At 39.0% G+C, this 25,757-nt stretch overlaps 1 protein-coding gene across 8 annotated transcripts in view; it reads left to right on the top strand.

Moving 5' to 3' along the window:
• Positions 1–25,133, top strand: part of MTMR1 (myotubularin related protein 1) — a 37,478-nt gene extending 12,345 nt beyond the window's left edge. For all 8 annotated transcript variants that reach the window (XM_050310207.1, XM_050310205.1, XM_050310206.1 and 5 more), the window contains 8 exons: positions 113–262; positions 1,023–1,211; positions 1,708–1,893; positions 4,256–4,462; positions 5,080–5,172; positions 10,090–10,203; positions 11,389–11,565; positions 23,016–25,133. In XM_050310207.1, coding sequence (XP_050166164.1) covers positions 113–262; positions 1,023–1,211; positions 1,708–1,893; positions 4,256–4,462; positions 5,080–5,172; positions 10,090–10,203; positions 11,389–11,565; positions 23,016–23,180 — 1,281 coding nt within the window. In that variant the 3' untranslated portion in view covers positions 23,181–25,133. The remainder of the gene's footprint in view (positions 1–112; positions 263–1,022; positions 1,212–1,707; positions 1,894–4,255; positions 4,463–5,079; positions 5,173–10,089; positions 10,204–11,388; positions 11,566–23,015) is intronic.
• The last annotated feature ends 624 nt before the right edge of the window (positions 25,134–25,757 follow it).

The following is a 25,757-nucleotide window of genomic DNA, read 5'->3' as shown; positions in this document are numbered from 1 at the left end:
GAGCATGTCTCTTTTTGAAAAGTACATAGCATATGAAAATTTTCATTGCCCCAGACTCCGGATATATAAGGGTCTAACCTGAAAAATACAAAACTGTTTTGCTTTCATACAGGGATTGCCCAATGAGAGTTGGAAAATATCCAAAATTAACAGTACCTATGAGCTTTGTGATACGTATCCTGCTGTTCTCGTTGTGCCAACCAGCGTAAAGGACGACGACCTCTCAAAAGTGGCAGCATTTAGAGCAAAAGGCAGAGTTCCAGTTAAGTGAAACCTCCACAAGGAGATAAAAGTGCTTTAGAAATTGGGAGCTTATAAGAAATTATTAGAGTTCTTTTAGAGTTTATCTTTATAAATTAACAGTAGGGGGCTTCCTTCCTGGAAGAGGGCAAGGGGAAGCAAAGGAGGAAGAATTAGGCTCAGTGGGTTTAGAGCTGAAGAGAGCAACTCAGCTGTGAGTTCAATTGCATGATTATTATACTCTGTAATAAGGTTTTTGTTTGGAGTTAACACTTCTAGGCCACAGTGGTACCTGGTGCTAAGGCACATACTAGTGTGTGTTGTGATTTGGAGTAGAATGTGTTACAGCCATTGTGCTTTGCTTGAGAATAGACAAGATGTGCAGGTAGCATAAGAACCCCTTTAAATATGTTGGATGGTGATGTTTTCATGCTGTAGATCTGCTTAGCAAGGCAACAGACTTCCACATGGAAGCAGTTTTTCTTCCTCCATTGCTTGGGTTTTTTTTTTCTAATTAGTAAGATGCAGTAGTAGGCTTAGTTGCTATTGGAAATAAAAGCTAAGATGTTTGGAACCACTTTGTATTTCAAGCTCAGATTTGGGATGAGCAGTCAGTGCTACTGTGCTGTCAATATGGTTTTGCATCAGCCTGTCCTTAAATTTGCATTTGTTGATTTGCCAGGAAATTAAGCCATGTGGTGAGTGTGAATTGTCTAATTGCTCTCTCAGCCTGCTGCTTTTATAGTAATGTAGTAAACTAAAATAGTTTTCTTTTATGTCAGGTGTTGTCCTGGATTCATCCTGAGAGCCAAGCAACGATAACAAGATGCAGTCAGCCATCAGTAGGCCCAAATGATAAGCGCTGCAAAGAAGATGAAAAATACTTGCAGACAATAATGGATGCCAATGCTCAGTCTCATAAACTTATCATCTTTGATGCCAGACAGAACAGTGTTGCAGATACAAACAAGGTAGGTTGGAAGCATAAGTAGCATTGGTAGTTCTATCTTTATTACAGGGCTGGAGATTGAGTAAGAGATGAGGATGTGGAGAACGTGATGCTGAAAGTTGATAAGAAGGGGTCCCTAAAGAGGGCAGGGGAAGGAAGGTAAGTTGCTTGTAGCATTTTGGAAAGGCTGGCAGGAATTGAAGGCATCATGAAGATACAGCTGAGAAATTATGCAGTAAAGCTCACAGAAGACCAAAGGTTTCATTAGTAAAAAAGGGGAAGATATGTGGGTGTATTATCATTCTAACGTACTACAATTAGAATTTCTTTGACCTAAAGAAAAAAGTACTCTAGCTTTTCAAACTAAAGCCAAAAATATGTTTATATGTTTTTATTAGGGCTGACATAATCTCTTCTCTCAGCAAATGCTAAAACCTGATCAAAATAATTCTCTCAACCTTATACTGAAGTCCTGCACGTGTTCTTTTCTTCGTCTGTTTTTACTTTTTGGATGACAGGCAAAAGGCGGGGGATACGAAAGTGAAAGTGCCTACCCAAATGCAGAGCTGGTCTTCCTGGAGATTCACAATATCCATGTAATGAGAGAATCCCTGAGGAAACTCAAAGAAATCGTTTATCCCACCATTGATGACACTCGGTGGTTATCAAATGTGGACTCCACACATTGGCTGGAATATATAAGGGTAAGATGGTTTTGATGTAAAAAATTGATTGCTTTTTTAAACCATCCTTTTTTTAACTTGCATTTCTGAAAACGTTACTAAATGGTCACTTTGAGTGCAGCATTTTAAGCATTCCATAATGACTCTGTATTTCCAGTTTTACGTATTGGTAGATAATGAGTTAATTCCTGATAGCACGGTATCGTATTTACTGTTGGACAATGTTTTACTTTCTTGAGAAGGAATGTTTGTGAGCAGTTCAGGGTTATCCCTGTTCTTTGGAAGAATGCCCTGGGAATTTCAGATTATATTTGAGCAATGGCCAAAAGGACTTGACTGTGGATTCTGCAGTCTTTTCTTATCTCTTCCTCCTTCAATGCAATGTTGCTGTTCTGGTGATGGGCACCTACATTTCCGTGGGCTGTTTATAGTCAGTGCTCTATCGAGTTATCATCTGCTCTATTATTTAACATAATACTTAAATAAATCACGGCCACACTCAGTTCCACTAACCTTTGAAATTATTTTAGAGTAGATTATTTCATTACCACATTCACTCCCCTGTTTATGATGAATATGGATGGATTGTAATTTATTTTATTAGCAGCTGGCTCAAATGTCACTCATGCAAAACATGTTTGGGATTGTTCATCAGTTTTACACTCTTAAGTTGTGCCTGCTGACAGCTGCAGGAGAGCCAGTAGAGGGAGCAAACACAAAATTAAGAGTCAAATTTAATAATATTTTGGGAAGAGTTTCATTTTCTTGTTCTCTTGAATTTGAACTATTTCAAATAGCACAAACTGCAGCCTGATTTCTTAAAAGCTGCCATTCCTGTGTGAACAGTCCTGATAGTATCTCCCTGGGCTTTTATCCAAGAATTCCTTGCCTTCCTTGGCTTTTGACTTGGCTTGTAATAGCATTAACAAATCCACAGCTTTACTGTAACACATCTGCTGTTCTCTAGGCTCAGACCAGTGTGACTGTGTCCCAGTTTAATGCAATACATTACTGGAAATTCAATTTCCTACCCCCAGGCACTCACAGCACTTCAAAGATGGTTGAGGAGTGTCTGGGGAGGCACCAGGAACGGTCTCTGTGTGTGAAGGCAGTAGTAACAGGAGTAGAGTTACTTGCTGCTTTTTGCACACCCAGGGTGTTTCCTTATGCCCTCCAGGATATTTTCTGTCTTTCAGCGTAGAGCTTAATTATTTTTAAACCAATTCTCATTTTCTAAACCAATCCAAAGCCAGTTATTCATTAGGAGCCCTCAGTGAAATGGTTACTAAGTTTTGAAACGTCTATAAAGCATAATGACAGTTTGTGGAGGAAGCTGTTTTCTAAAGGCTTTTGTCCAAAGTTGAATAAAGTGCTTCACCTACTCCACATATATTTGTTTAACTAATAGTAACTCTGTTTTCTGTCTCTTGTTCCCTGCTTATTGCCTCTATCTGTTCTGTCCTTTTGAAGACTTGTCTTGTGCACATCTCCAGCAGATGCTGGCTTTCCTACTTCCCAGAAGATGGTTTTGCATGCCTGGGAAGGGAAGAGTGCAAGTATTTAGCAAGATTCCATTTTCTGATGTTGGAATGCAAAATAGGAATTTCTCCTGTGATCCTATTTTTAGTGGTTGTTTTTTCTCCCCACATATTTTTCGGTGCTGCGATAGGTCATGTTAGAGACAAATCTTCACAGGAGAGAGTTTATTTAAGTTTAAAAAAAGCCTAGAGAGTGTCATCAGAGAAAAGAGAGGAGGGCTTTTTAGTGGGGAGAAGAGTAACAAGTTCACACAGGTGCCATCTCTGTCCTTTGCTCTCCAGCGTGCTCCTGAATCCAGAGACCAGTGATGGTCTCTTCAGGGGCTGAATATGACATATCCTCCATGCACCAGCAAATCAGAACAGACTCCCAGCCTGTTTCTGGGTTTCTGGGTTTGTGTTTTGATTCAGATTAGCTGGATGGTTTGTCCCTTTCTCTGAACTAAGTAGTTTCAGTAGAACTGAAAACGGAGGAAGAAAGAGTGATTGATTAATGTGAAATGAACTTTGAAAACACTGAACCTTCAGCCTTTACAATAGATTACAGCATTTTTGTCTTTTCATCATAATACAGAATATCAGTTAATAGAAAAGGGATTCCCAGGTTCTTTTGTTATGTGCTGCTAAGAAGGGAGAGCTGCTGGTAAGAACTCTCTCCTGGACAACAGAGTGCACGCAGCTTTTGTACCTCTAGGAGTGTGCATGACACCATTTAAAACCTCTAATTTAAAACCTCTAATTTAAAGCAATGTCAAAAAGTATAAAATTATAACTTTTTTTTTTTTTTTTGGTAGAGTTTTGGTTAGCACTTGACGTGCTTGTTTCTTGAATTTTGTTTGTTGCAGATGCTGCTTGCTGGAGCAGTGAGAATTGCAGATAAAATCGAATCTGGCAAAACCTCTGTAGTGGTTCACTGCAGCGATGGCTGGGACCGGACTGCACAGCTCACTGCACTGGCCATGCTGATGCTGGACAGCTACTACAGGACCATCAAGGGGTTTGAAGTTCTTGTAGAGAAAGAATGGATAAGTTTTGGACACCGATTTGCAATGGTAAGCTGGTTTTTAACGATGGTTAAAAAAAGTCACATGGCTTTTTTATGAGGAAGAAGGATTGTAACACATTGCTTCACCTTCAACCAGCTTATGAATGGAGAAACAAGGAAAACAGTTTAGGTGTCTAGAAGGTAAAATTGCTGGAACCATTACTCTGATTTAAGGTTGAAGTGTTTATTTAACATGTGGGCTGGTGGGGAATTAGAATAAATTGTTGTGACATTCTGTGGGCTCTGACTCTAAGATGGTTTAGGAGAAATGACATGTGGTTATGGCAGGTGGATATGGGATAATCACTGTTTCAGTACAGTTAAAGTAAATGTCTACCAGTTTTACCCAGTGGTAGGAGTCAATGGCTGTGCAGTAGAAGATGGGGAAACACCTGGCACAGCTTGGTTGACCAAGGGTCTCTCCAGCTCTGCTCAGCAGCAGATGCATGTCCAAAATTAAATATTGGGATGCATTTTTAGTAGCTGGAAAATACAGGTTAGCGTTATGGAATATTTGCTTGTCTTGTTCACCACTGGAACATATTTAGGAGCTGCTGAGCTTTACTGTGTTGGGAGGGTACTGTAAACACCCCAGACTGAACTGAAGTGTGCTTTGACTTCCAGCGAGTAGGACACGGAGATGATGATCATGCGGATGCCGACAGATCTCCGATTTTCCTTCAGTTCATTGACTGTGTTTGGCAAATGACAAAGCAGGTAAGATGCTTAAGGGGGTATTTTTATGAGGTCTCAGTCTTTATCTTGCAAATGTAATTCATGTAGGAGAACACATTCCTTTGCATGTGTTTGCCTAAGTTGGTTGTGCTGTGGCTGCACTGTGCACACAGAGGGAAAATTTCTGCTCAAAAGTGAGGTTACAGGGAGATAGAGCAGAAGTATTGTCTTGAAACCAAAATACCAGCAATTCTTTTGGTTTAAAATAGGCTTTCAAAGGATTCCCTGATTACGTGAATGAGGGTTATTGATAGATGATACAAGTGATTTGCATTGCGTGTTCACTGGTGGACTAAATGTTCATATGGATTTATATTGTCCTTATGAAAGAGTAAAAATCCAGGCTGATTGTGAACTGAGGGCAGGAGAGAGTTCTTCTATAGATGTCTCAAATGTAGATGTTTCTAACACACAAGCCTATTCTCTGATAAGTTTTACTTCCACCACTGCTTTTACCTCTGGACCAGGGGAGATGTTTGAAATTAGCGATACTTAAGATACCAAAATATTGAGCTTCTCATTTTTGTTCTGAAAGGTTAAATCATCAAATGGATTTAGCCTTCATTTTTCTTACTTCTATCTCCGTGAGCAAAAACTCAAGGTTTTTCTGAGCTTTTATATTGCTGTTCTTTAATGGGGTTACTGAAATAGGTTTTCCACATGATGGCTTTATTTCCAAGTGAATTAGAAGTGCTTGGTACTTGACTCCTTTTTTTTTTTTTTTACTTTTTTTTTTCTTTCCCCCTTTCTCTCCTCTTTTTTTTTAACTTTTTTTTCCTCTTAGAACCTAACATAGATCTGTGCTGTTATGGTAAAGTATGTGATTTGTTCTGAAGAGAGGAGGGTAACAGTCTAGTTCTATATGATCCTACCACTTCCAGATCTCTTGCCTTAGTCTTCTTGTTCTGAACATAGTTCTTAAGAACTTTCATCATAGTTCCCAAAACTTGTGTTCAAAACAGTCATCTTCAGTGCTTTGTGAAAGTTCCCTGCTGTTACACTGGGCCTTTGTCCAGGGTGTCTTGTAAACTTTCTCTTTCTATGTATCTGTATTTTAGCATTAATGTGCTGTTTAGTATGGCTGGAGAAAATAAATGTTAAATTCTGTCACTTTTTCAGAGGAAAGCTAATAACAATAGCAAAGAGAAGCAGTTCTAAACACCTGGTAGGAACAAAAGTCCTCTGGGGAGTTCCTTAATTGAGAGCAGCCTCTTCTATTTTTGTGATCTCCCTTGCTGCCTCTTATTTCTTGCTATAAACAGTATAGTTCCCTCTAGTTTAAAAACCAGAAGGGGATGGGGGCAGGGGGAGAATCTGTGAAACATTTTGCCAATACCACATCTGTTCAAAACCTGAATCCAGAAACTGTTCTGAAATTCGTGGACAGCAGTGGCATTGAAAAATCATTAATGTTACACAGGGAAAGATAGATAACATGGTTCTTCAACAGTTCCAGCCTACTTATTTTTATTTTTTAGTTGACTTGAACACCTAGAGAATAGATGTGAGGACTGTGATTACCTTGACATGGACTTTAGGAAAGCAGGATTCTGTTTTATCCTTGTGTAGATAGATCAATTGCTCATAAAACAGTGGTAGTTTCATGCTTTAGAATTCATGGTAAACATATGTGAAATGTTCCAAAGCTCAAGTAAGTGTTAATGACTGCATGAGGGTGTAAAGGCTCGGGTTTGGGCACAGGCTCAAAGCAAGCAAATTTGCCCTTTTGGGTTCTAAGAGTTACATTCTTAAAACAGCCGACTTAATACAGTGAGAGAATCTCTAACATCCCACTAAGATACAAATTTCCAGACAGCTTCAGACAATGAAATTTAATCCTTGAGAGCCTTATATTTTCCCTTGGTTTTATGGTCTTCGTGACACACAAATACAATAACAGAGAACTTGAGAGAAGTACATGGACATCGGATTTTAATAAAAAAACATATGGTGAAGTGATTTCCCTCCTCTGTTAGTAAATTCTGGTGATTTTGAATAGCAGATGTCAAATTGGAAAGGCCACATGTGAGCTGATGAAATACTGATGGCCTTTTAAAAATGAAACAGAATTGTAAAATTTGCATGTAGCACCGCAGCGTCAGTAGTAACTTTCTACCTTTCATGCACAGAACCCTCACAGGAGGAAGGTCTGTTTAAAGTCGGCAGACAGTTTCATCCTGTTTGTAATTGGGTGTCAGCTGTTGCTGGAGATGCAGTAGATGCATTTTTCACTGGATTCAGCAGTGCACTCTGTGTTCAGTTAACGTGATCCAGTCCGTTCTGCAAAGTGCTCCAGTGTGAAATGTTACTGTAGCACAGAACGAGTTCATTGATTAAAAAGCAAGTTTATTTTGCATGTCTCTGAATCAAATGCCACTTGGCATCATCAGACTTAACAAGAGAATTCCGTTTTTAAGTACCTCCTTTACAAAAATCCCTAACAACTCCAGCAGCATCAAGTGGCAGATTTTAATGACCCGTGTGTTTTCTCACAATTAGTGGATTTGACAAGAAGTAAATTTTCATTTGGGGAATTTTTCCACCTGAATCTTCAAACAGACGCTAATGGGCTTGGAACTACAGAGGAAGGCATTTTTAGGTCAGTGATTTTTCAGCAGCAGTAATAGAAGCTTTACAGTCTTGATACATCAGCTCCAACAGTACAACTCTTGTATCCAAAGACAGGCCTTCAATAAAGTGCTATCACTTATTAATAAATTAGTTGGAGTGCAACCACTGATGTATGGAATTTTGAATATGCTTCACTGGATTGGAATAGTGGCCATGTCGGCATCCGTCTGATTAGTATGGACCTGTCACAGCACAGAACCCTGATGTGACAAGGCTCATTAAATGCTTTCAGTTAAAGAGGGTCCCTTTAGGAGGAGGCTTTGTCTTCAAAGTTTTTTCCAAATATCATTTTGATGCTTTGCAAATCATTTTTGCTCTCTGTATCTGATTGCTGCTTTGGGCTGGACACAGCAGATTGAGGTCTGAGACCCAGCAGATTTTCTCCTGACTTGGTTTAGCACACCTGCTTGTCGAGTTCTGTTCATGCTTATTTAAAATCATAGCTGTTTTGGTAACATCATTGTTTTGTAATTAAGTTCTGGCACGATTTCCTAGAGAGAAGGAAGTGCTGTAAGTAATAATTTCTGAACATGACTGAAAAAAGAGAAATTGATAATCTGAAGTTCCTCTGTGTTTTCTGAAAACAAGTGGTTGGGAGGTGAAAACAACCACTGATTTGTGAGAGAACCCCCAGTGTGAGCTGTGCTGGTGAACAGTGTGCAGTCTGTAGCAGAGTCAGAAGAAGGAAGGTTCCCATTCACTTTCTGAGTCATGATGTTGATAATTTCCTTACTCAAAACTTTCAGTCAGAAGTTGGTATATATTAGCTCAAGAAGTCTTGGAAAGAGAGTGTTTTATAACAATGTTTGACTTAAATAAATCTTCTTTTAATAGAACATTGTTTAAAACTTAGATCTTTCTGGGTTTAATACAAGCACACCCATTGTGTGTTATTCAGCTCTTTACTTTCAACATGAATAAACATTTGCCTTTCATAAATCACAGATGACACTGAAGAGGAATTTCTGGATCAGCTAGTTCACCCACAGTCCCAATTGCTGCGTTATTACTCCTAGTTATACTTATTGTCTTTTATTTAAAGTAGCTCTTGAGTCACTTGCCAAGGTGCTCAGTATTCTGCAGTGTCACATAACAGAAACCAGTCCTCTGCATTTCTCTGTATAGCAAGAAATTCTGCCTCATGAATCTGTAGCTTTGCCTTTTAGTCTTCTATAAAGATTTAGTCCTTTAGTGGGAATGAAAAAAATTTGTTTCATTTGTCCTGAAAATTAGTCTCTTACAACATTCTCTTTCATGTTAATGAGAGAAATGCAACTTCTTAAGTTTTTTTTCCTTTAGTCTTCTCAATTTTTTTATTCTTCTAAATGTCTATCGTTCCATATCTGTGTTTGCAACCCTTGTCATATTGAACACAAAGTTATTTTGACACATCAAGCCACGTGTAGTCCTATCATAAAATTTGATTGAAGAAGGACTTTTTCCATCTGAATGGTTAACAGCCCATGCAGTTTGCAGTGATTTCTTCCTTTATGATTCTTAGAGCGCTAGAGATTAAAAGAAACATTTTGAGTGTTTTCAGATTTCCAGCTCTTTTTCCTAGAATGTATCAGGTAACCTCTGCTTGTGAGTAAAATACCTAATGGTGCTCAGGGGAATAACAGTTCTTTCACTTCAGATGTACAGGATTTACTTTCCAGTACAAAAGAAGAGGGATTAAAGGCTTATCGTGTATGGCTGGTGGTAAACTCAAGGGGTGAAATGGAGAAAAGTGACTTATTTGGGCAGAAAGTTGAAGAAAAATTTTAAATATGTGTTAAGCGCAATGTATGTGCAGTAGTCTTTATTATCCAATTCATCTCATATTAGAAAAGGAAATAACTCTTTAAATGCCATCATCTTGGTTTTTCTTTTTTTCTTTTTTTTTTTTTTCCCCAAAATGTTCTCTTGTCTTGTAACAAGAGATAGAAAGTATACGTTTTAGAGGGTTTGGAGTGAGAACAGAATACTGTTAGAGCATTTTAAAATGGATTGCTTTGTATCACCAGCTTCACAGGAGCTAACGCTTGCACTCTAGTATACTTGGATAACAAATGTAAAGTTTGTCTCTGAGAAGTATTTATAAAGAAGTACGTAGGTGGAATGTATTGCAGGAAGAGTTACTGAAATTCCTGAGTTTTCCTTGAAATAATCCCTAAATAAGAAAAAAATGAATCTTACTTTAATCTCTTGGTTATTTCTTATGTCCGAGTTTCTTCCTTTCTGCACTGCTTAAAATAAGGTTTAATTTTGCCAATTTTTTAATTTCAGTTTCCTGCAGCCTTTGAATTCAATGAGTTATTTTTGATCACCATTCTGGATCACCTTTACAGTTGTCTCTTTGGGACTTTCTTATGCAACTGTGAAAAAGAGAGATTAAAAGAGGTAAATAATTAGTGTTATGCACATTCTTAGTTTGCTGTTTTTGTTTGAGAATGCTCAGAATACAAGAGCTAAGAACATTTGAGCTGTGGCTTTGGGATACATTTGTCACATAGCCTTAAAAGACAATGTGCACATGAAATTTTCATTATATTAGAAATATATACTGAATGCCCTGCTATTAAATGAGGTGGCACTTACATTTCTTTAGTTATTATCTGTTCAAGGGGTTGAGGGTTGTCTTGTCTAGTAAGTTGTCTTGCAGGTATTTTTAGCCAACATACACGATTTCAAATAATTATCAAATAATTATCAAATTATATTAGCATTTCTTTTACTATTTCCAAAGGTAATCTTAGGGCTGACTTTACAGGTCACTTTAGGACGGACATAGAAGTTATGGTTGAAGACTGTAGAAATTTAAATTATCTAAATGAAATGAACTTAGTGAAATACTACAGGTTTGTGGGGAAAAAATTTTAAATTTTGTTAATATTCCAAGTACACTTTTGCTTACTTCTGGCTTTGTTGTTTTAATACTTCATATTTTCTAAAGCAAGTTGCAATTCCTGTACTACATTTAGCTTTGCCGTTTTCTTTTGGTTTGTCTCTGCTGCTTCCGTAGGGGAAAAGTTGCATGCAAATTCCACAAGATGGAGCTGAATAACACATTCTCAGCAAATGCAGTGTTTCCAGACAGCTTTCTTTCATAAATGGTCAGATGTAATTCTCAATAAAGAGATGCAATTTGAGACACAGCAGTAGTAGAAACACGTGCTTTGCAATGCTGAAGGAGTGTAAAATTGCAAGATGATTCTGATGCAAGTTCAGGTTTACAATCTTTGATCTAACCATTATTATGCTGATTAAATTTAGGGTAATACAACTTTCAGAAGTGCAAATAAAGGTAAAATAGGCAATTTAAAGCGTAGTATCAATTGATAGGAGCAAGTACTATGAGTGGGAAAATTGGGTAATTATTTTTCACAGGTGCTGTTTTGGATCTTCTAAACTACATATCTCTTCACTGATTTTTCTTGTCAAACCTAATTTATTTTTTTGTTTGTTTGTTTAGTTGGTGAGTGTGTAGCCATATCTTTAAGTAGCTGTAAACATTGCTGTAAATTATGAGCAGTCCAAGTTCATAATCCACGTGATTAATTTTTTTGCCATTTTTTTCCCCATCAGGAGGTGAGCACAAAGACTGTATCACTGTGGTCCTACATAAACAGCCAGTTAGACGAGTTCACAAACCCTTTCTATGTAAACTATGAAAACCACGTCCTGTATCCTGTTGCCAGCCTGAACCATTTGGAGCTGTGGGTGAACTATTACGTCAGGTGGAACCCGAGGATGCGGCCCCAGGTATGAGCTTCCACGTGTCTTTTATGTTTTAGTGAGGATCACAGAGATAAAGAGAAATTACTGGGTTTTGTAGTGTGGAATGCAGCATTTAATTTCAAAAGGGCTCATCTGTTGCACGTATTTCAGCTGATAGGGGAAAAGGTGGTTGTGCCAAAGAAGATGTGGGATGTGTTCAAACTTGGGAAAACGATGTTTTCATTGAAGTCACCAGTAAAATAGGGAGTTACAGTATTACTGTATTGGCTTGTGAAAGGTAACAGATTAACAGTCTTTGTTGTCAGAAGGTTACTTTTCTACCACTTCTATGATACTTCGTAACCCTTTTTAATACTTTTGTTGCCCTTAACCTTCTTGTAGAGTTTTGTGTACCTTTGTTTTTAATCATGTTTTGCCCTTTACCAACGAGCATATGAAATATAGCAGCAGTTTCTGAAAGAATTGGACTGTATACCAGCTCATTTTGCAGGCTCTCCAAACTTAGCACCACATAGATGCTTGTTTTCAATTGACCTTTACGGTTTCAAGCTGGCACACTAAAGATTAAACACTCGCTGTACATGCTCCTTGATTCATCCAGTATTTGTTCTTATAAGTAACGTCTGCTATGCAGATAAATCTCTAAATCTCGTCAGAAAAATACTCCATATGCTCTCATGCTTAGAAGTCTGAAAGAAGAACATTCAGGTTGTGTCACAGCCATAAGATATCTGAGAGTGCTACACCATCTCTTTATTAAGGTAACATTCCAAGGCACCCCCCAGCATATTATGATAAATTACCTGTATTAAGTGACTGCTCGAGAGCTGCTTTCATCTTGGAGCAGTTAGAATGAGATGTGAGTTTCAGATTTATTAGACATCCCCAAGTCAGAGGCTGTTGTAAAAGATGGTGTTCCAAGGTAGATTTCAAGGACAGTACACTGGTAGAAGTCCAGGTACCTCAGTGAGAAGGCTGTAAGGTCCTGGAAAAGTCTGGAATAGTTGCCTTCTCACTGAGGTGTTTCATCTGAGCTGCTTTGTTTCTCTTAGCTTGTTAAAACTTTGAAAGATCGTGTATTTTAAGTTTTATCATTTTAAAAATAAAATTGTCAACTGCTTTTTAGCAAAATAACATCTTTTCTTTAGCCTGTTTGCTGAACACCATTTTGGGTGGTTTATGTGCATTTTAGTGTAATTGGCTGCAGTGGTGTCAGTTTATGACTTGTATTTGATTGAGATCCATAGGCCCTGAGAGCAAGCAGTCGTTGTAAACACACATGAAAGCCAGTCCTGGTCTGGAAGAGGGGAGGGTGGGGTAGAGATAACATGAGAAAATATCAGAGCTTTCATCTGCTTAGTGACAACCCTGCTCACTGCCCTGTGGGAGAGCGCTCTGCAGGCACCTTGGCACGTGGGGCCCATTGGTCTTCACTGGTCTGTGAGAGCAGGGCCCTCAGATCAGCAGCTGAAGGTAATGAAATGTGATGGTCCTGGTAACTGCTTTAGCTTCACTACCACCTGCTTTTCTTGAAGTGCTTATACAACTGTTTCAACTTTTTAGTTCTACCACATAAGCTTTGTCTTGTGGAGATACATCATCCCTTTCCTCTTGTCCCTGGCCTGAATTTATGTGATATTTATGACAAATATTTGGAAGTGTTTCCCATCTACTTGGATAAATTTGCTGTGGAAATTACAATTTTTTTGTTGCAGCATTGTGTTCACCAGTCTAATTATGAAAGCACAAGCTCATACAAGCAAGTAAATAAGCTGTCTTTGTAATCACAATATACTAAGTGTGCTTTCCTCTGTGTTTCCATTGTCTGGTGTCACACCCTGTTAACTGATTCAGTAACATTCAGACCCATTCAGTGACAGAAAAAAAGACAATGACCCTTGTGACACCCAGCAGGTCTTCACTTATCTTCAGTGAAAGAATTTCTTAATCAGTGAATTTATTAAAAGAATGGGCATCCCTGCATACTGATAAAAGGTGATTTCGTTGAATACCTTTTAATGTGTTCTCTTGGTTTTCAACTAAATATAAGAGAAAATGAAATAAATTTAATGTGAATGAAGAGCTCTCTGATGAATAGCTCAAGGCAACCTCACGTGCTGTTTCATCAGCTGCAAAAACATCTTTAGGAAACCAGGAAATGTTTATTGTTTTCTGGGAGCTCACCAAAAATGAGAAATGCCCAGTAGGTGAATTTAAAGGAAGATGAATATAATCAGAATGGATCTTTCATACCTGTTTTCGACCAGCTTTGTGTTAGGGGAGAGAAAACTCTTAAGAGCAGAGGGGCAGGTTTTAGTTTGAGGCAATATTTTAGTTTTTCTAATTTCAGCTTGATTAGTGAGCTTGAATCTTTAAATGGACTGGGAAAAGTTAATCATTGCACTTCATTGCCTTTTCTTTTGGAAATGAGCATATATGACCTTTAATTTTTTTTTTAATTTTAGAATTACTGAATGCTAACTTGATATAACCATTAATTTTTGCATTATTGTACTCTGTCTTCAAATATCTGTGTCTCATCAGACCTTTACCAGTGTGGTAAAGTCTGAGCATAGTCTTAATTGCACTAGGACATGCAGAGTTTAGGATTATTCCTATGTTCTGTAAAGAAAAGATTACTTAGAATTATATATCTTCTGATATATATGTAGTTCAGTCTGAGTTTTATGGAGCCTGAGATGGTGGTTTTGGTAGTGTTTAATTGCATCAAGAGCCCTGTTTATTTTGCACTGCAATAGAACCCGTGCACTTAGGTGACACACAGCCTCCTTCCATAGGGTTCAAAGCTCAGGAGCCTGAGAAGTGAACGCTGTGGAAAATTCTAGGTTAAATGTGGACATTTCTTGTAGACTCCCCTTTTGCTAAATTGTGCTTCAACAAGGTCATCTTAATTCTTAAGTGAAATAAAACGTTCTGTGGTCTGAGTTTGGAGGTGTTATATCATTATTGACTTCTTGTCCCGAGAAAATTAGATAGATTTAAATTCTATTTTACTTGAGTTCATTGACTGAGAAGACTTTTTTCAGATTTGTCCTTCCCTTCAGTTGGAGAAACGTGTGTTTGTTCATGACATCTGGAAGATAAGTTCTTCCATTCTCTCATACAGAGGTGTGGGCTCTCTGGGTACCTACCTGGGCTTTCAGATGACCCTGCTAGTCTGGAATACATAAGATAATATGATGCTTTTGAATTTTTTTCCATTGATATATATTTCCCTTTCCTTTTCTATGTAGTCATTCTGACCTCTTCTTGACACTGGTTTGAGGAGTTCTGGCTGCCAGATGTCATTAGGTATCTGCTTGGGCAACTCTGGAAGGTGGGGAGAGCACAGCAATGATATTTCTGAGTCTGACTTCTGAAGGGGCAGTGTTTTTGGAATAATATACCCTTATCATTCAGATATGCAGAGCAAAAAGTTCTGGTCCTTTCAATTCAAGCTGTGTCTTGCTATGTGAGAGGCAAGGAAAAGAATGTATTTTAGTCACCAAATTTTGCATAGTCCATTAGGATGTGTTTAGTTGTATTTATGCCTTCTGGGAAATGGCATTTTAACCCTTGGAGGTCAGGGCTTAGTTTTGTTTTGGTTTTATGTAGGGTTTTTTATTATTCTATGTCTGCTCATTTTTCTTCAAACTCTGTTCTGTAAATTTGGCCACAGTGTTAGTGATCATATCACAGGAATCCCTATAATTTTTTCAAATTCATTCTTTTTTTGTGTGGACTGTCATCCAGAGTAAAAGGCATCTATAACCTAGAAATTCAGTTCAGCTACTGAATCATCTACTAAAGGCACTCCTGGAGCTTCTGTGAAAATCCAGGGAAAGTCTGTTGGTAGATTAGCAGCTCACTTATAGAAATGAAAGGAAAAGGTAGGAATAAGTAAAACTGTTTGTTCAGTATATACAGAAATGACTGTGAAGCATATAAATAGCTTACAATTGCTGCTTTTATTTTATGCTATGTATAGAATTGCAGAAGGATTTGATGTGTTGAACAGTTGAGTGATCAGATGTCAGCTGAACTTCAGTGTCAATAAACATAAAATACTGTATAGTGAAAACAACAAGTAACATGCTAAGTGTCGCTGGGAAAATTGCTGAGAATAAACTGAGATGCTTTATTCTGCATATAATAGGATAACATACAACTTACTGCCTGGAACTTACTGCCTGGCACGTGGGTTGTTGATATTATTTGTCCCTGCCTTCAGTCACATTGCTTGGTGTGTTCCTCTCTGAGTATGTTGACACTGGTTGTAATATTTTTCAAAGTTCATACATTTGATTTTAACACTGTTTTGTGGCAGGACAGAGCCATTGTATGGCTCTGGAACTGCTTGGCATTGCTGGTCCCATCTTTTTGCATGAAAGAATGAGGCAGGAGGTGTCAGAAGGAGCCACCTTGTAGGTCAGATAGCTGAGTGTTCCCTGGCAAAGGAGATTTCATTCCTGCAGTTAGCCAAGAGTTTCTTGTGAGATGGGGCAAAGTTTCATACAGTGCCTGGATATGGAATAAAATAGGGACTAACTGCTTATCCTGGGTGCTGAAAGACTCTATAGTTCTTTAAGGGAAAAAAATTGGTATCCTGTAATGAGCAAAGCATCAGAACATGCACAGAATGAGAGAAACTAGTACTGTGCAAATAATTTCATTTTTCTGAGTTTCTAACATATTTTGAAGGGCAAGCACTCAAATAATTGCTCTCATCTATCAAATGTCTAAATCTAAATGGGCTGTAGGTTTTAACAAGCAATGGCATCAGCTTGTGTAGCGTGTACAGCTTCCCAAGTTTGGTTGAATCCAGCAGTTGTTTGCAAAAATCTCTGTTCCAATTCCCACCTGGTAGGATTCCTAATAATTTCTGTTTGCTACTCCTTGCTCTTCCAGAAGGCCAGGAGGTTTTGCTTGGTTTCTCAGGAGCACACACCTACAATAAGTGTGGAAGTATTGATTATTATTGAAAACCACTGGCTTCATCATTTGAGATTGCCTTTTGCTGCGAGTGTCCTGTTAACTGGGCTTCAAAAGCAAGACTGTCAGAGTTCCAGCTCTCCATGAAGATGAGCAAAAAAGCTCAAGTGAAAGATATTGTTGTCTTTCCAATGCACAGAGTAGGTTTTTGGAAAACTGACAGTCCTAAGTCAAGCAGTGAATTTAAAATAACCATTTTCCTCTGCAGCCTTTCTTCTGTGTTGCTAAAATAGATAAAGTGTGCTCGCTGAACAAGACAAAATGCATTCACTGTTGAACAATTTTCATCTGAATGACTGTCCTTGAGCTAGTACAGTAATACACACTAGATATCCATCCAATTAAGACTTGGCAGTACTATAAGTGAGTAGCTATTATAATTTCTCTTACACATATCCTTGTGTTGACAAATTTTGCTATCCAAAAGCACTTGAGGATCCTGAAGGATTCCTTGGGAATAAAAACCTGAAAATCAATACTGAAAGTGAACTGTAGTAATTCTGTGAAGAGAAAGGTTTGAATTTTTGAGGAAATGCAGCTGTCTTATGTCTAGATGGTTTTTATATGGGATGTAGCATGTACATTGTATAGCATAAGTATAGTTTCTGTGTGGAGATAACTAAAAAAAACCCAACTTTATCTTTTCTCAGCAGGCTTAATTTATTATAATTGTGAAATGATGTGTGCTGAGAGTTACACTACACCAGGTTCTGATTTTGAAGTATGTGGGTAATTCAGTTTAAAAAATAGTTTCATATCAAAGGTATTTTAATTAATAAAAAACGTTTTTTGCAGTATTCAGAAGTATTTTTCAGCTCATTACATGCAGTAGATACCTTATATTTAATAAGTGTAGGAAAAATAATCTGCTTTGGAATGAAAGAGGCAGCAAAGGTAGCTAATCAGGAAAGTAAAACCCCACCCATTTTAACTGGTTAATTTGCAGGACCTGTTCTTTCAGAGTGCAGAATGTTTTGCAGCATTTTTCTGCTTCTTGCTGGTTGGGGACATGGTTTGAAGCATTGCAAGTATCATTAGCAGTAGGAGAATGATCTCAGGTCTTACAGGGGAAAGAGACTGCACGTACCAGAGAGGAGAAACTCCCTGGGGATCCAGGGCTGCTGGCAGTACCAAGGGTCTTAGATACAAGTGCAAATTTTGTTTGGGAATTATAAGTTTCTAATCTGTTTTTGGCAAATTTTATGTGAATAAAGAAATCTGTTTCTTATAAATAGTTAGAATTTTTTGATGAGGTTAACCCACCAAAATATGTTAAAATTAACGTAGTGTGTTCACCTTTACGTTTCTACTTCAATTTTATGGGAATATTTTGTTAAATCACGGAAATGAAATTTATTGTTTTTTCAGCACATTGAGGTAATAATTTGAATAGCACAAGAAAAACACCCTCAAGAGCAATGGCCAGGCAGTTTTCCAGCCCGGGCAAACCACAGATGTGCTGCAGGGTTAGGTTTCATCTGTGCAGGCTCCTCTCGTGCAGCAGAAGCAGGTCTGTGCTTTTCCCTGGCTTATGGACAGGAGGAATGGACCTGGCTGTAGCAGCCAGGTGTTTGTTGCCTGGCAGCATCGCTGTGGGGATGCTGGTGTGACAAAGGAAGGGCTGCACACTCTGCTGAAATGCGTGGAGTGGAACAGCACAAATAACTTGAATGCGGCTGGGTGATGGGTCCAGAGTCATCTTTTGATCTTCCACTCCTAATTTGAGAGGCAGGATGAGAGAGTGGAAAACAGTACAGCTGCTGTCAGCCTCCCAACAAATTCATGTCAGGCAAATCAATTACGGGATTTCTTAACAAGACTGCAATAAAAGCTTGCCTTGGAGACACTACTTGTGCTGTGCAAGCACACACTTCTAGGGTTAAGGTGGTAACAAGATCTTTTAATAAAACGATCTTCTCCAAACTTCTTGTTCCTTACAGAATCTGTCACTCTTCCCCTTCCTTTTATTCCCAACAGTGGCGAAGTAAAGGAGAGCCTCATTCACAGCAAGCCATTACAGGTGTTATTGTGAAGGTTGTTGGACCCATTTCCTTCTGAAGAAGGCTTTGTTTGAGAGAGGAATGACGTGCTGATATAGAATGGTGTGAGGTGACAAAAATGGAGATAGTCATCTGTAAGAATTTGCATGGGGTGGTAAGAGGAGACACTGACAGCAACAGGTCTGCCTGGGAATAAGTCTTTAGGAAATGTGGAAATGAACTAAAGTTCTTTTGTTGTTACTATTTTAATGTTTTTTGTGACAAAATTCATTTGACGGTGCTTCATCCTTTTACTTTTCCTCCTCCTTCCAAGATGGAAGGAGGGTTCCAGAAAGCTTCATAATGGCAGTTCTCTTCCGTTCTCTGAATGGTTTAATTAAAAAACAAACAAACCCCCAAAACACGTAACTTGAGGTTGAGGGTTAGGGTTTTTGTTTTGGGCATTTTACCCCGTTTTCACTCTTTTCATTTTTTCCCTTTTGAATTTGTAGAGGTTTTTTTTAAACAGGGGAGAAAAGACAGCTCCTCACGCCAGGCTGATTTTCAACTCTTACTATAAGAACTTCTATAATACTTCAGCTACCTCTACCACTTTTTCCTTACCCCATGAGTATGTAATCTTAGCATGAACCTTTATCACTAAAAAAATCAGTCATTGCTGCTTGAAAATGCTCAAGACTTCTCTAGACTGAATCTGACTTCTTACTTCCCGAAATTAAAGTATGTGTTGAAAGTTCAGTGTGTGAAACCTATTTCTGGAGCTGTTGTACATCAGTGTGCACCTACATGATGCTCTGTTACTGGCAACCAGAAAGAATCTTTCCTGGGAAAGACTTGAAATAGAAAACCCCTCGTGTTTACACTTCCATATGAAATGGCATGGTGGTATTTATGTCGAACCGTCTTGCAGTGTTTACATCTAACCCGCCCTTATTAAAACATGGCCAGTATTTTAAAGGTGACCCTTTTTTTTTTTCCAATTATAAGACCCTCCTCTGCCTTGCTTACAGCTTTGCTGGGCTCTCATGATTTGTATTGAGTCACCAAGTATGTGTGTCTGACTGAATTGTTTTGTAAAACTTCGTCCAAGAAGGATCAGTTGCTTATGGGAATGTGACTAAGAAAAATGTTTTCCCATATGAAAATATGGTATTGTGAACTTCTTCTGTTGGGGAGAGGGGCTCTTTTTCTGTAAATATTCCATCTCTAGGGCAAACGTGGGATTTTAGTGAGAGGTTGTGTTTCAGAAACACGCCTGCTCATATCCTGGAAGAAATTCATCCAATTTAGAGGTCTGAGGCTGTAACAATCTCAGTGAATTCTCAAGGACTGAGAATAAATGAAAGGACTGAGAGAGAAAATCTGAGAGAGAGTTGTCACTAACTGGGAATAGGAACTAGAATTTAGTAATGCTCCAAGTGCTGGAGGTGTTTGCTTTGTGTTCAGCCCATGGAATACACTCTGGGAAAGCAGGTTGGAGGGGACATGCCTGCAGACAAAGGAAGAGTTGTCCTGTGGGAGAGGGAGATGATGCTGCTCTAGAGAAATGAAGTTTCTCCCTGCCTTTGCCACAGGATTCCTCTGTTGTAAGGGAGCTCACCTGGAGCAGAGAAGCCATTCTGTGTGTGCTCCTTATTTATTGGGTGTCCTGTTTGATACCCGTGTGGCCCAGTTGCAGAATTCCCAAGTTCTCTGTTAAACCAGTTGGAGATCCAAGGTACACAAAATTAGGGAGGTGCCAGCTTCAGATCCTTGTCTGTAAAAGTGGAGTGTTAGTATTCCCATACTTGATTAGGGTGCTGCAGAAATAAATTTGGTTTTTGACATGAGATGAAAGTACAGAAGAGGAAACTTAAACATCTTAAGTTCAGAAGAATAAATAAAAGATGGGGTCAGACACTACAAAGAAAACTAAATATTGAATAACTGCTCATTAATTAAGTAGCATCAAACTGTGCACTGAGTAAATGAGGAATACAATGGGGAAGGAAGTATTTTATTGTTTATTTAACCAATGATGTATGGTAAGGCTGAATTGAGTTTGGAAAAGTCATCTTCATTCTGACACCTCCTAATTTTTTGAGAGCATAATTTTGCAGTCTCCATGTTGAAGAGTTTTGTGTGTGACTTGACTAGACACAGACGTTTTAAATGTCATTATTGTTATTTAGCTAATTTATTTAAAGGCAGTTCTGCTCTTCAAGAGGGACCTGTGGGGACAACAGCACTTGCGTCAAAGTTGGAGCGTGCGACTGTTGAATGAGGTTCTGGGAATGCAGGAGGAGGATTGAGATGTGCAGCCACGCTTTTCCTCCTTGAAGCACTTCACAGAGCGTGCCAGATTCTGCAGCAGCTTTTGTGTGGTGTATCCTGAAAGGATTTGTAGCAGGTTCCCCGAAAGCTGGTTGTATGGGACTGCTCTCTGTGAGTGCTGGAGCCCTGTGCAGTGGAACTCAGCAGCTAATGCCCCTGTGAAAGCTGTCTGAGAGAAATTGGCCTGCTCTGCTGAGTCGTGATTAAGCTGTGCAGAAATCAGGTGTACAGATCTCCCGTGACCCAGGGCTTGTGTGACTAATGATACCAATGGTAAATCACTCTGCTAGGGGCCTCAGTGTTTCGGGGAAATGTCTTCATGAAGAATTGTGAAGTGGGAGTCTGTGAGGATGGGATCTTTTATTCAGGGAAAAATGAATACAGGGGGTGCTCATTCCAGAAAGTCTCAATCTTCACTGAAATCTGAATTTTCCATAGTGTATATTACAGGATCTTGGACAAACTTCATCACCAGACTCAATTTTGCCATGTTTCTAAATGTATACACTTTCTGTAGACCGCCTCACAGAAATGAGATTGGCTTTCTGGAGGATGTGCTTTGTGTTTGATTGGTGAAGGAGGCTCTTCTGCAGATTTGTGGCCTCGCTCGCTGAAGAGTTTGTGTGGTGGATGCAGGGTAAAATTGCAAGAGAGGGAGTTCATTGCACAGCGAAGGCAGGGCTCCAGGGTCACTGGGAACTTGGTGGTGTGCAGCGATTGTTCTGCTGAAGACTCAGAAAGTTATGCTTTTAAAATTGCTGGAGATGACATGCTGGATGAATTGATGGCTCCCAGGGTACTGGGAGCAGCACTTCTTGAATACACTGAAGTTTCTGTTCATGGGCTAAGCCACAAATAAGAAAAAAGTGTGTGGCCAAAAAATTGTTGACCTAAAAAGACTGCTGGCACTATTTTATTGTTTTAAGTTAGAGCCAGAGTTAGAAATTAAATGGTATTTTCCTGCGTCAGAAACACGAGTGTTGGGTTTTGAAAATATGAAAATCCATGGGTTTTCCTGTGCTTCCTCTAAAAAGCCAGAATTCACAAAAACGTCACTTGTGACTCAGTTGTGTGCTGATGGCAAAAAGAGAAACCCTTTCTGGTGTTTGCTACCTCCTTCTCATAGCACCATGTGAAAGTGGCACACTCAGATGTTCATCCCAGCCCTGCAATCACTTCCAAGCAGTAGGAAGCAATGGGTGAGTGCAGTTCCCTGGAGCATCCCAGAAGCCAAGGGTATAAATACAACATCCAGCAATCCATTTGTTTCCCAGTGCTGCTTTTCCCCATGATTGTTGCACCAGCCCCATTAAATTCTTTTCCCATCTTGCTCTTTCCAAAAGCTATAAACAATTAGAGTTTATACAGGACAAAATAAATTAAAAGCAATTTATTGTCGAACTTTTTTGGCCTTTCTATGGAATTTGGAAGAGGGGGGAGGTCTCTCTTTGCTTGTCTGAGATAAAAAATCCAGCTGCGAAAACCTGGTGTGGCTTGAATCTTCCTTTGGCCATGATATAGTTGAATGTTTCAGATGAATGTGAAAAATGCTGAGAACTCTGGTGCCAGTGGTGCATCTCTGGTGTCTGTTGGTTGGATACTGTCAGAAGCAGAGGCAGAAACCTGCACAACCCACTTCTGTGAAAGGTTTATTGGAGTGTGACTCTGGGAGGTCCACCACAAGCACCATTCACTTGGCTGCTGCACTTTTCTCACTGGAAGGGGTCAGGCTCTTGGAAGGATGCCTGGTTAGAAGAGTAACAAGATGCTCCATATGGAGCCAGCTTTGTGAACTCTACTGTCATTATATAATAAGTCCTGCCCCCTCAGGCAGGGCAAATAGTTCCCAGGAAAGGTATTTTAAGTTTCATCTGACAGTGGTATTGATAAAGGATACAGGTACATTTATTGAAATATGTTTGGTATCCCATCAGGACCATTTGCAAACACTCTTCTGAACAGATTTTCTGTCAGCTGTGTTGTTAGAAGGGTGTGTCAGTTTCCTGAAATGCTTCATTTCAAATGACTAAAGAAACACTTTTCCTAAAAACTGATGGTACTGAGAGATGTTGGATTCCTTGTATTGCTGAAGGCAACAGCAGCATCATTGCTGGAGAAGATAACTCACTATGAGAGTCAAAGTAAGCCTTTTCTTTCTTTACCTGGCAGGTTCCAATCCACCAAAATCTTAAAGAACTCCTGGCCATCCGGACAGAGCTTCAGAAGAAGGTTGAAGATTTGCAGCGGGAAGCTGCTACACGTTCCATTTCTTCCTCCTCTGACAGAGGTTCATCTCCCTCCCATTCTGCCACGCCAGTGCACACCTCTGTGTGATGTGGAACAAAAGCCATGTGAAAAAATCAGTGTCAGGTAATTCAGAGAGGAGGGTGAAATGCTTTTCCCATCACAAAAGGATTGTGAGTGACTTGTAATTGCTATGATCTACATGCCTTATTCTGTGTCTGATATTATCACGATGAGGCCAAAAAGAGCTTCAATAGATGTGATGTATTTTCTTGTTGGCAGTTCCCACATGTGTTTTGACATTCTAGCTAAATCACCAATTGTGAAATTAAACTTTGTTTTGAGCAACTAACAATTTAAACATCCTAAAAAGGAATCCATCTGCCAAGCAGACAGAAAAATGCCTCTCACATTGCCTAGGGTACCATGCCTGGTTGAGAGAATCAGATGAAACGCCACATGATGCTTACACAGAAGGTTTTTCTGAATGGGAGCTCCTTATTTCACTCAGTAATATATATATATTTTTTTTTGCTAGAGCGATTTATTTTTTTTAGGGTAATGCACTTGGAAATTGATTTTAAAATAAATGTTTTCCAGTGTAGTCAGTTTTACATTTCGACTAAATATGCCATTAAAAGTGGATGAAGTTAAGCTGGATTTATCGAGTACACCACACTGACTTGTATGATGTAATATATTTGGTAAAGCATGTATTTTAGGTTTTTTAATGCCTTTTGTACAAGTTGAAATAAAGTCTTTTGACTGTTTAGCTTATTGTTCAGTTTCAGCCTCCTGGGCGAGGGGTAAACTTACTCATGTCAAGGTCTTGTACAAAGTAAAAGTTTGTTTTCTAGCAAATGGTAATATTTGGGGTTGGAACCGACACCCAGCTGTGTAAATTGTATAGTCTGTATAGCTCCACATTGTTAAAAGTGTTTTGTTTCAGAGTGTACACACAAAATGCAAAGCTGTGTGCGTTTATACCCATGTGTATGTGATGTTAAACACAGACATCCTCCCGTGGGTTTAAGCTGTGTGTTCAGAAAATGGATCCTGCCTGTCCAAAATCCTTTGAGGACCTTAACTTGCAATGACTTTGTTTGACAAAGTTTTTGAGTAATATGATAATAATTGGTTTTCTTGAAATAAAGCCTCTTGGCTTTTTGGTTTTTTAAGTTCCTACTAGCATTTCTTCTGTAAATGAATAATTTGTGTTTTCATGTAAAATATACATTCCCAACTTGCTTTCATCTCCCCCCAAAAATACTCATATCAGAGAGATTTGATTACTGTAACATTCCACCTTTTAGAAGATTATTCACTGGCCTTCTTGGAAGGCCCAGAAATGGGTGCATGCTGCAGATTTTCCCTGGATTGTTTTCTTTGCCGTGTTTCATGAAAATGTGATTCTTCTCCTTAGGACACTTAAAATACTGCAGCTCTGCTTTTTGACTCGTGCTTGTATCGCTCTTGAGTTCTGCTGGTGGGAACCAAACCCCATTCTTAAGAGCCAGCTGACTCCCTGTGCTGACTGTGGGTTTAGTGACTGTGAATATTCACTTGTTGCTGCACGTTTGTTCCCGATACGCGACGGCGCTTTTCTGTCTCGTTCTCTGCAATAACTCCACACAGCACGTGGTTAATGAGCAAGGTGAGCTGCTGAGCACTTTCCTGACTTCAGCTTGGAAAGGCTGAAGTGCTGTATCCAGTCTTAAACGTTTACTGTGCAGTGCAGGGTATTTCAGCGTGTCCTTTTTACTGTAGTGAATGCTTTTTATAACAGAAATTCACCTACAAGAACGGAGTTTAAGAAGGCTTGCAATGTTGCATCTCTTGAACCTCAGGCTTTTTATAAAGACATGAAAGATGTTTTCCTGTAAAAATGGTTCTGCTGAACAGTGTGCCAGCAGTGAATTTTACATTGCCAAAATATGTTGAGATGGTATTGAATTAAACTCTTCCATACTTTGGATTTCCTTGACATTTTAACTGTATATTAAAGTAAAGCACATTATCTCTAAAATGCAGTGCTAAAGAAAATCTTTTGAAGTTTTTCTCTTTATTGGTGCTAATAATCACAACACTTTCTCTGTAATTATTGCAAAAGTGATGACTGGATTAGCTGGAGCATTCTGGGATTTTTAAAGCTTGGATTCCTAGAGCTAAACTCAGAATTTTGTTTTGCACAGAAGAACACCAGTTATTTCAGCTGACTGGCTGCGTATCCACCAGTTTCAACACAGCTCAGCTAGTCTCTGATCTGCATGAGAGCACTGGGGGAGGGTCCTGGTGTTCTGTGTCAGCACAATGGATGGGTTTGTATGTACTTAGCGTGGAAATACTCAAAGGTATTCTATAGCTCATATGTGCTAGTTAATTGAAGAGGTCACTGTCACCATACTCAGTCTGCTTCCTGATAATCAGATTTTCTTTCCTCTTCATTTAACAACTAATTCTGTCATTACTTTTTTATTGTTTAATAAGGCAGTGTGGAACTAGTTAAGGAAAGAGCAGAACCCTGTTCCCTGTCTGATGCACTTTGGACAGAACTATCAACTTCTGGTTCAAAAGCTTTGGTTTTTGGTTTTGACTCTGCTGGATATTTTAAAGGGCATGTGCAAAGACAGCAGGCAGTTGTGTTTGCATTTTCCTGTTGTCAGTGAT

The sequence above is a fragment of the Myiozetetes cayanensis genome, unplaced genomic scaffold (genome assembly GCF_022539395.1).
Source record: "Myiozetetes cayanensis isolate MyiCay16 unplaced genomic scaffold, myiCay2020 scf15, whole genome shotgun sequence".
NCBI lineage: Eukaryota > Metazoa > Chordata > Aves > Passeriformes > Tyrannidae > Myiozetetes > Myiozetetes cayanensis.
This window is presented reverse-complemented; position numbering and strand designations above follow the sequence as displayed.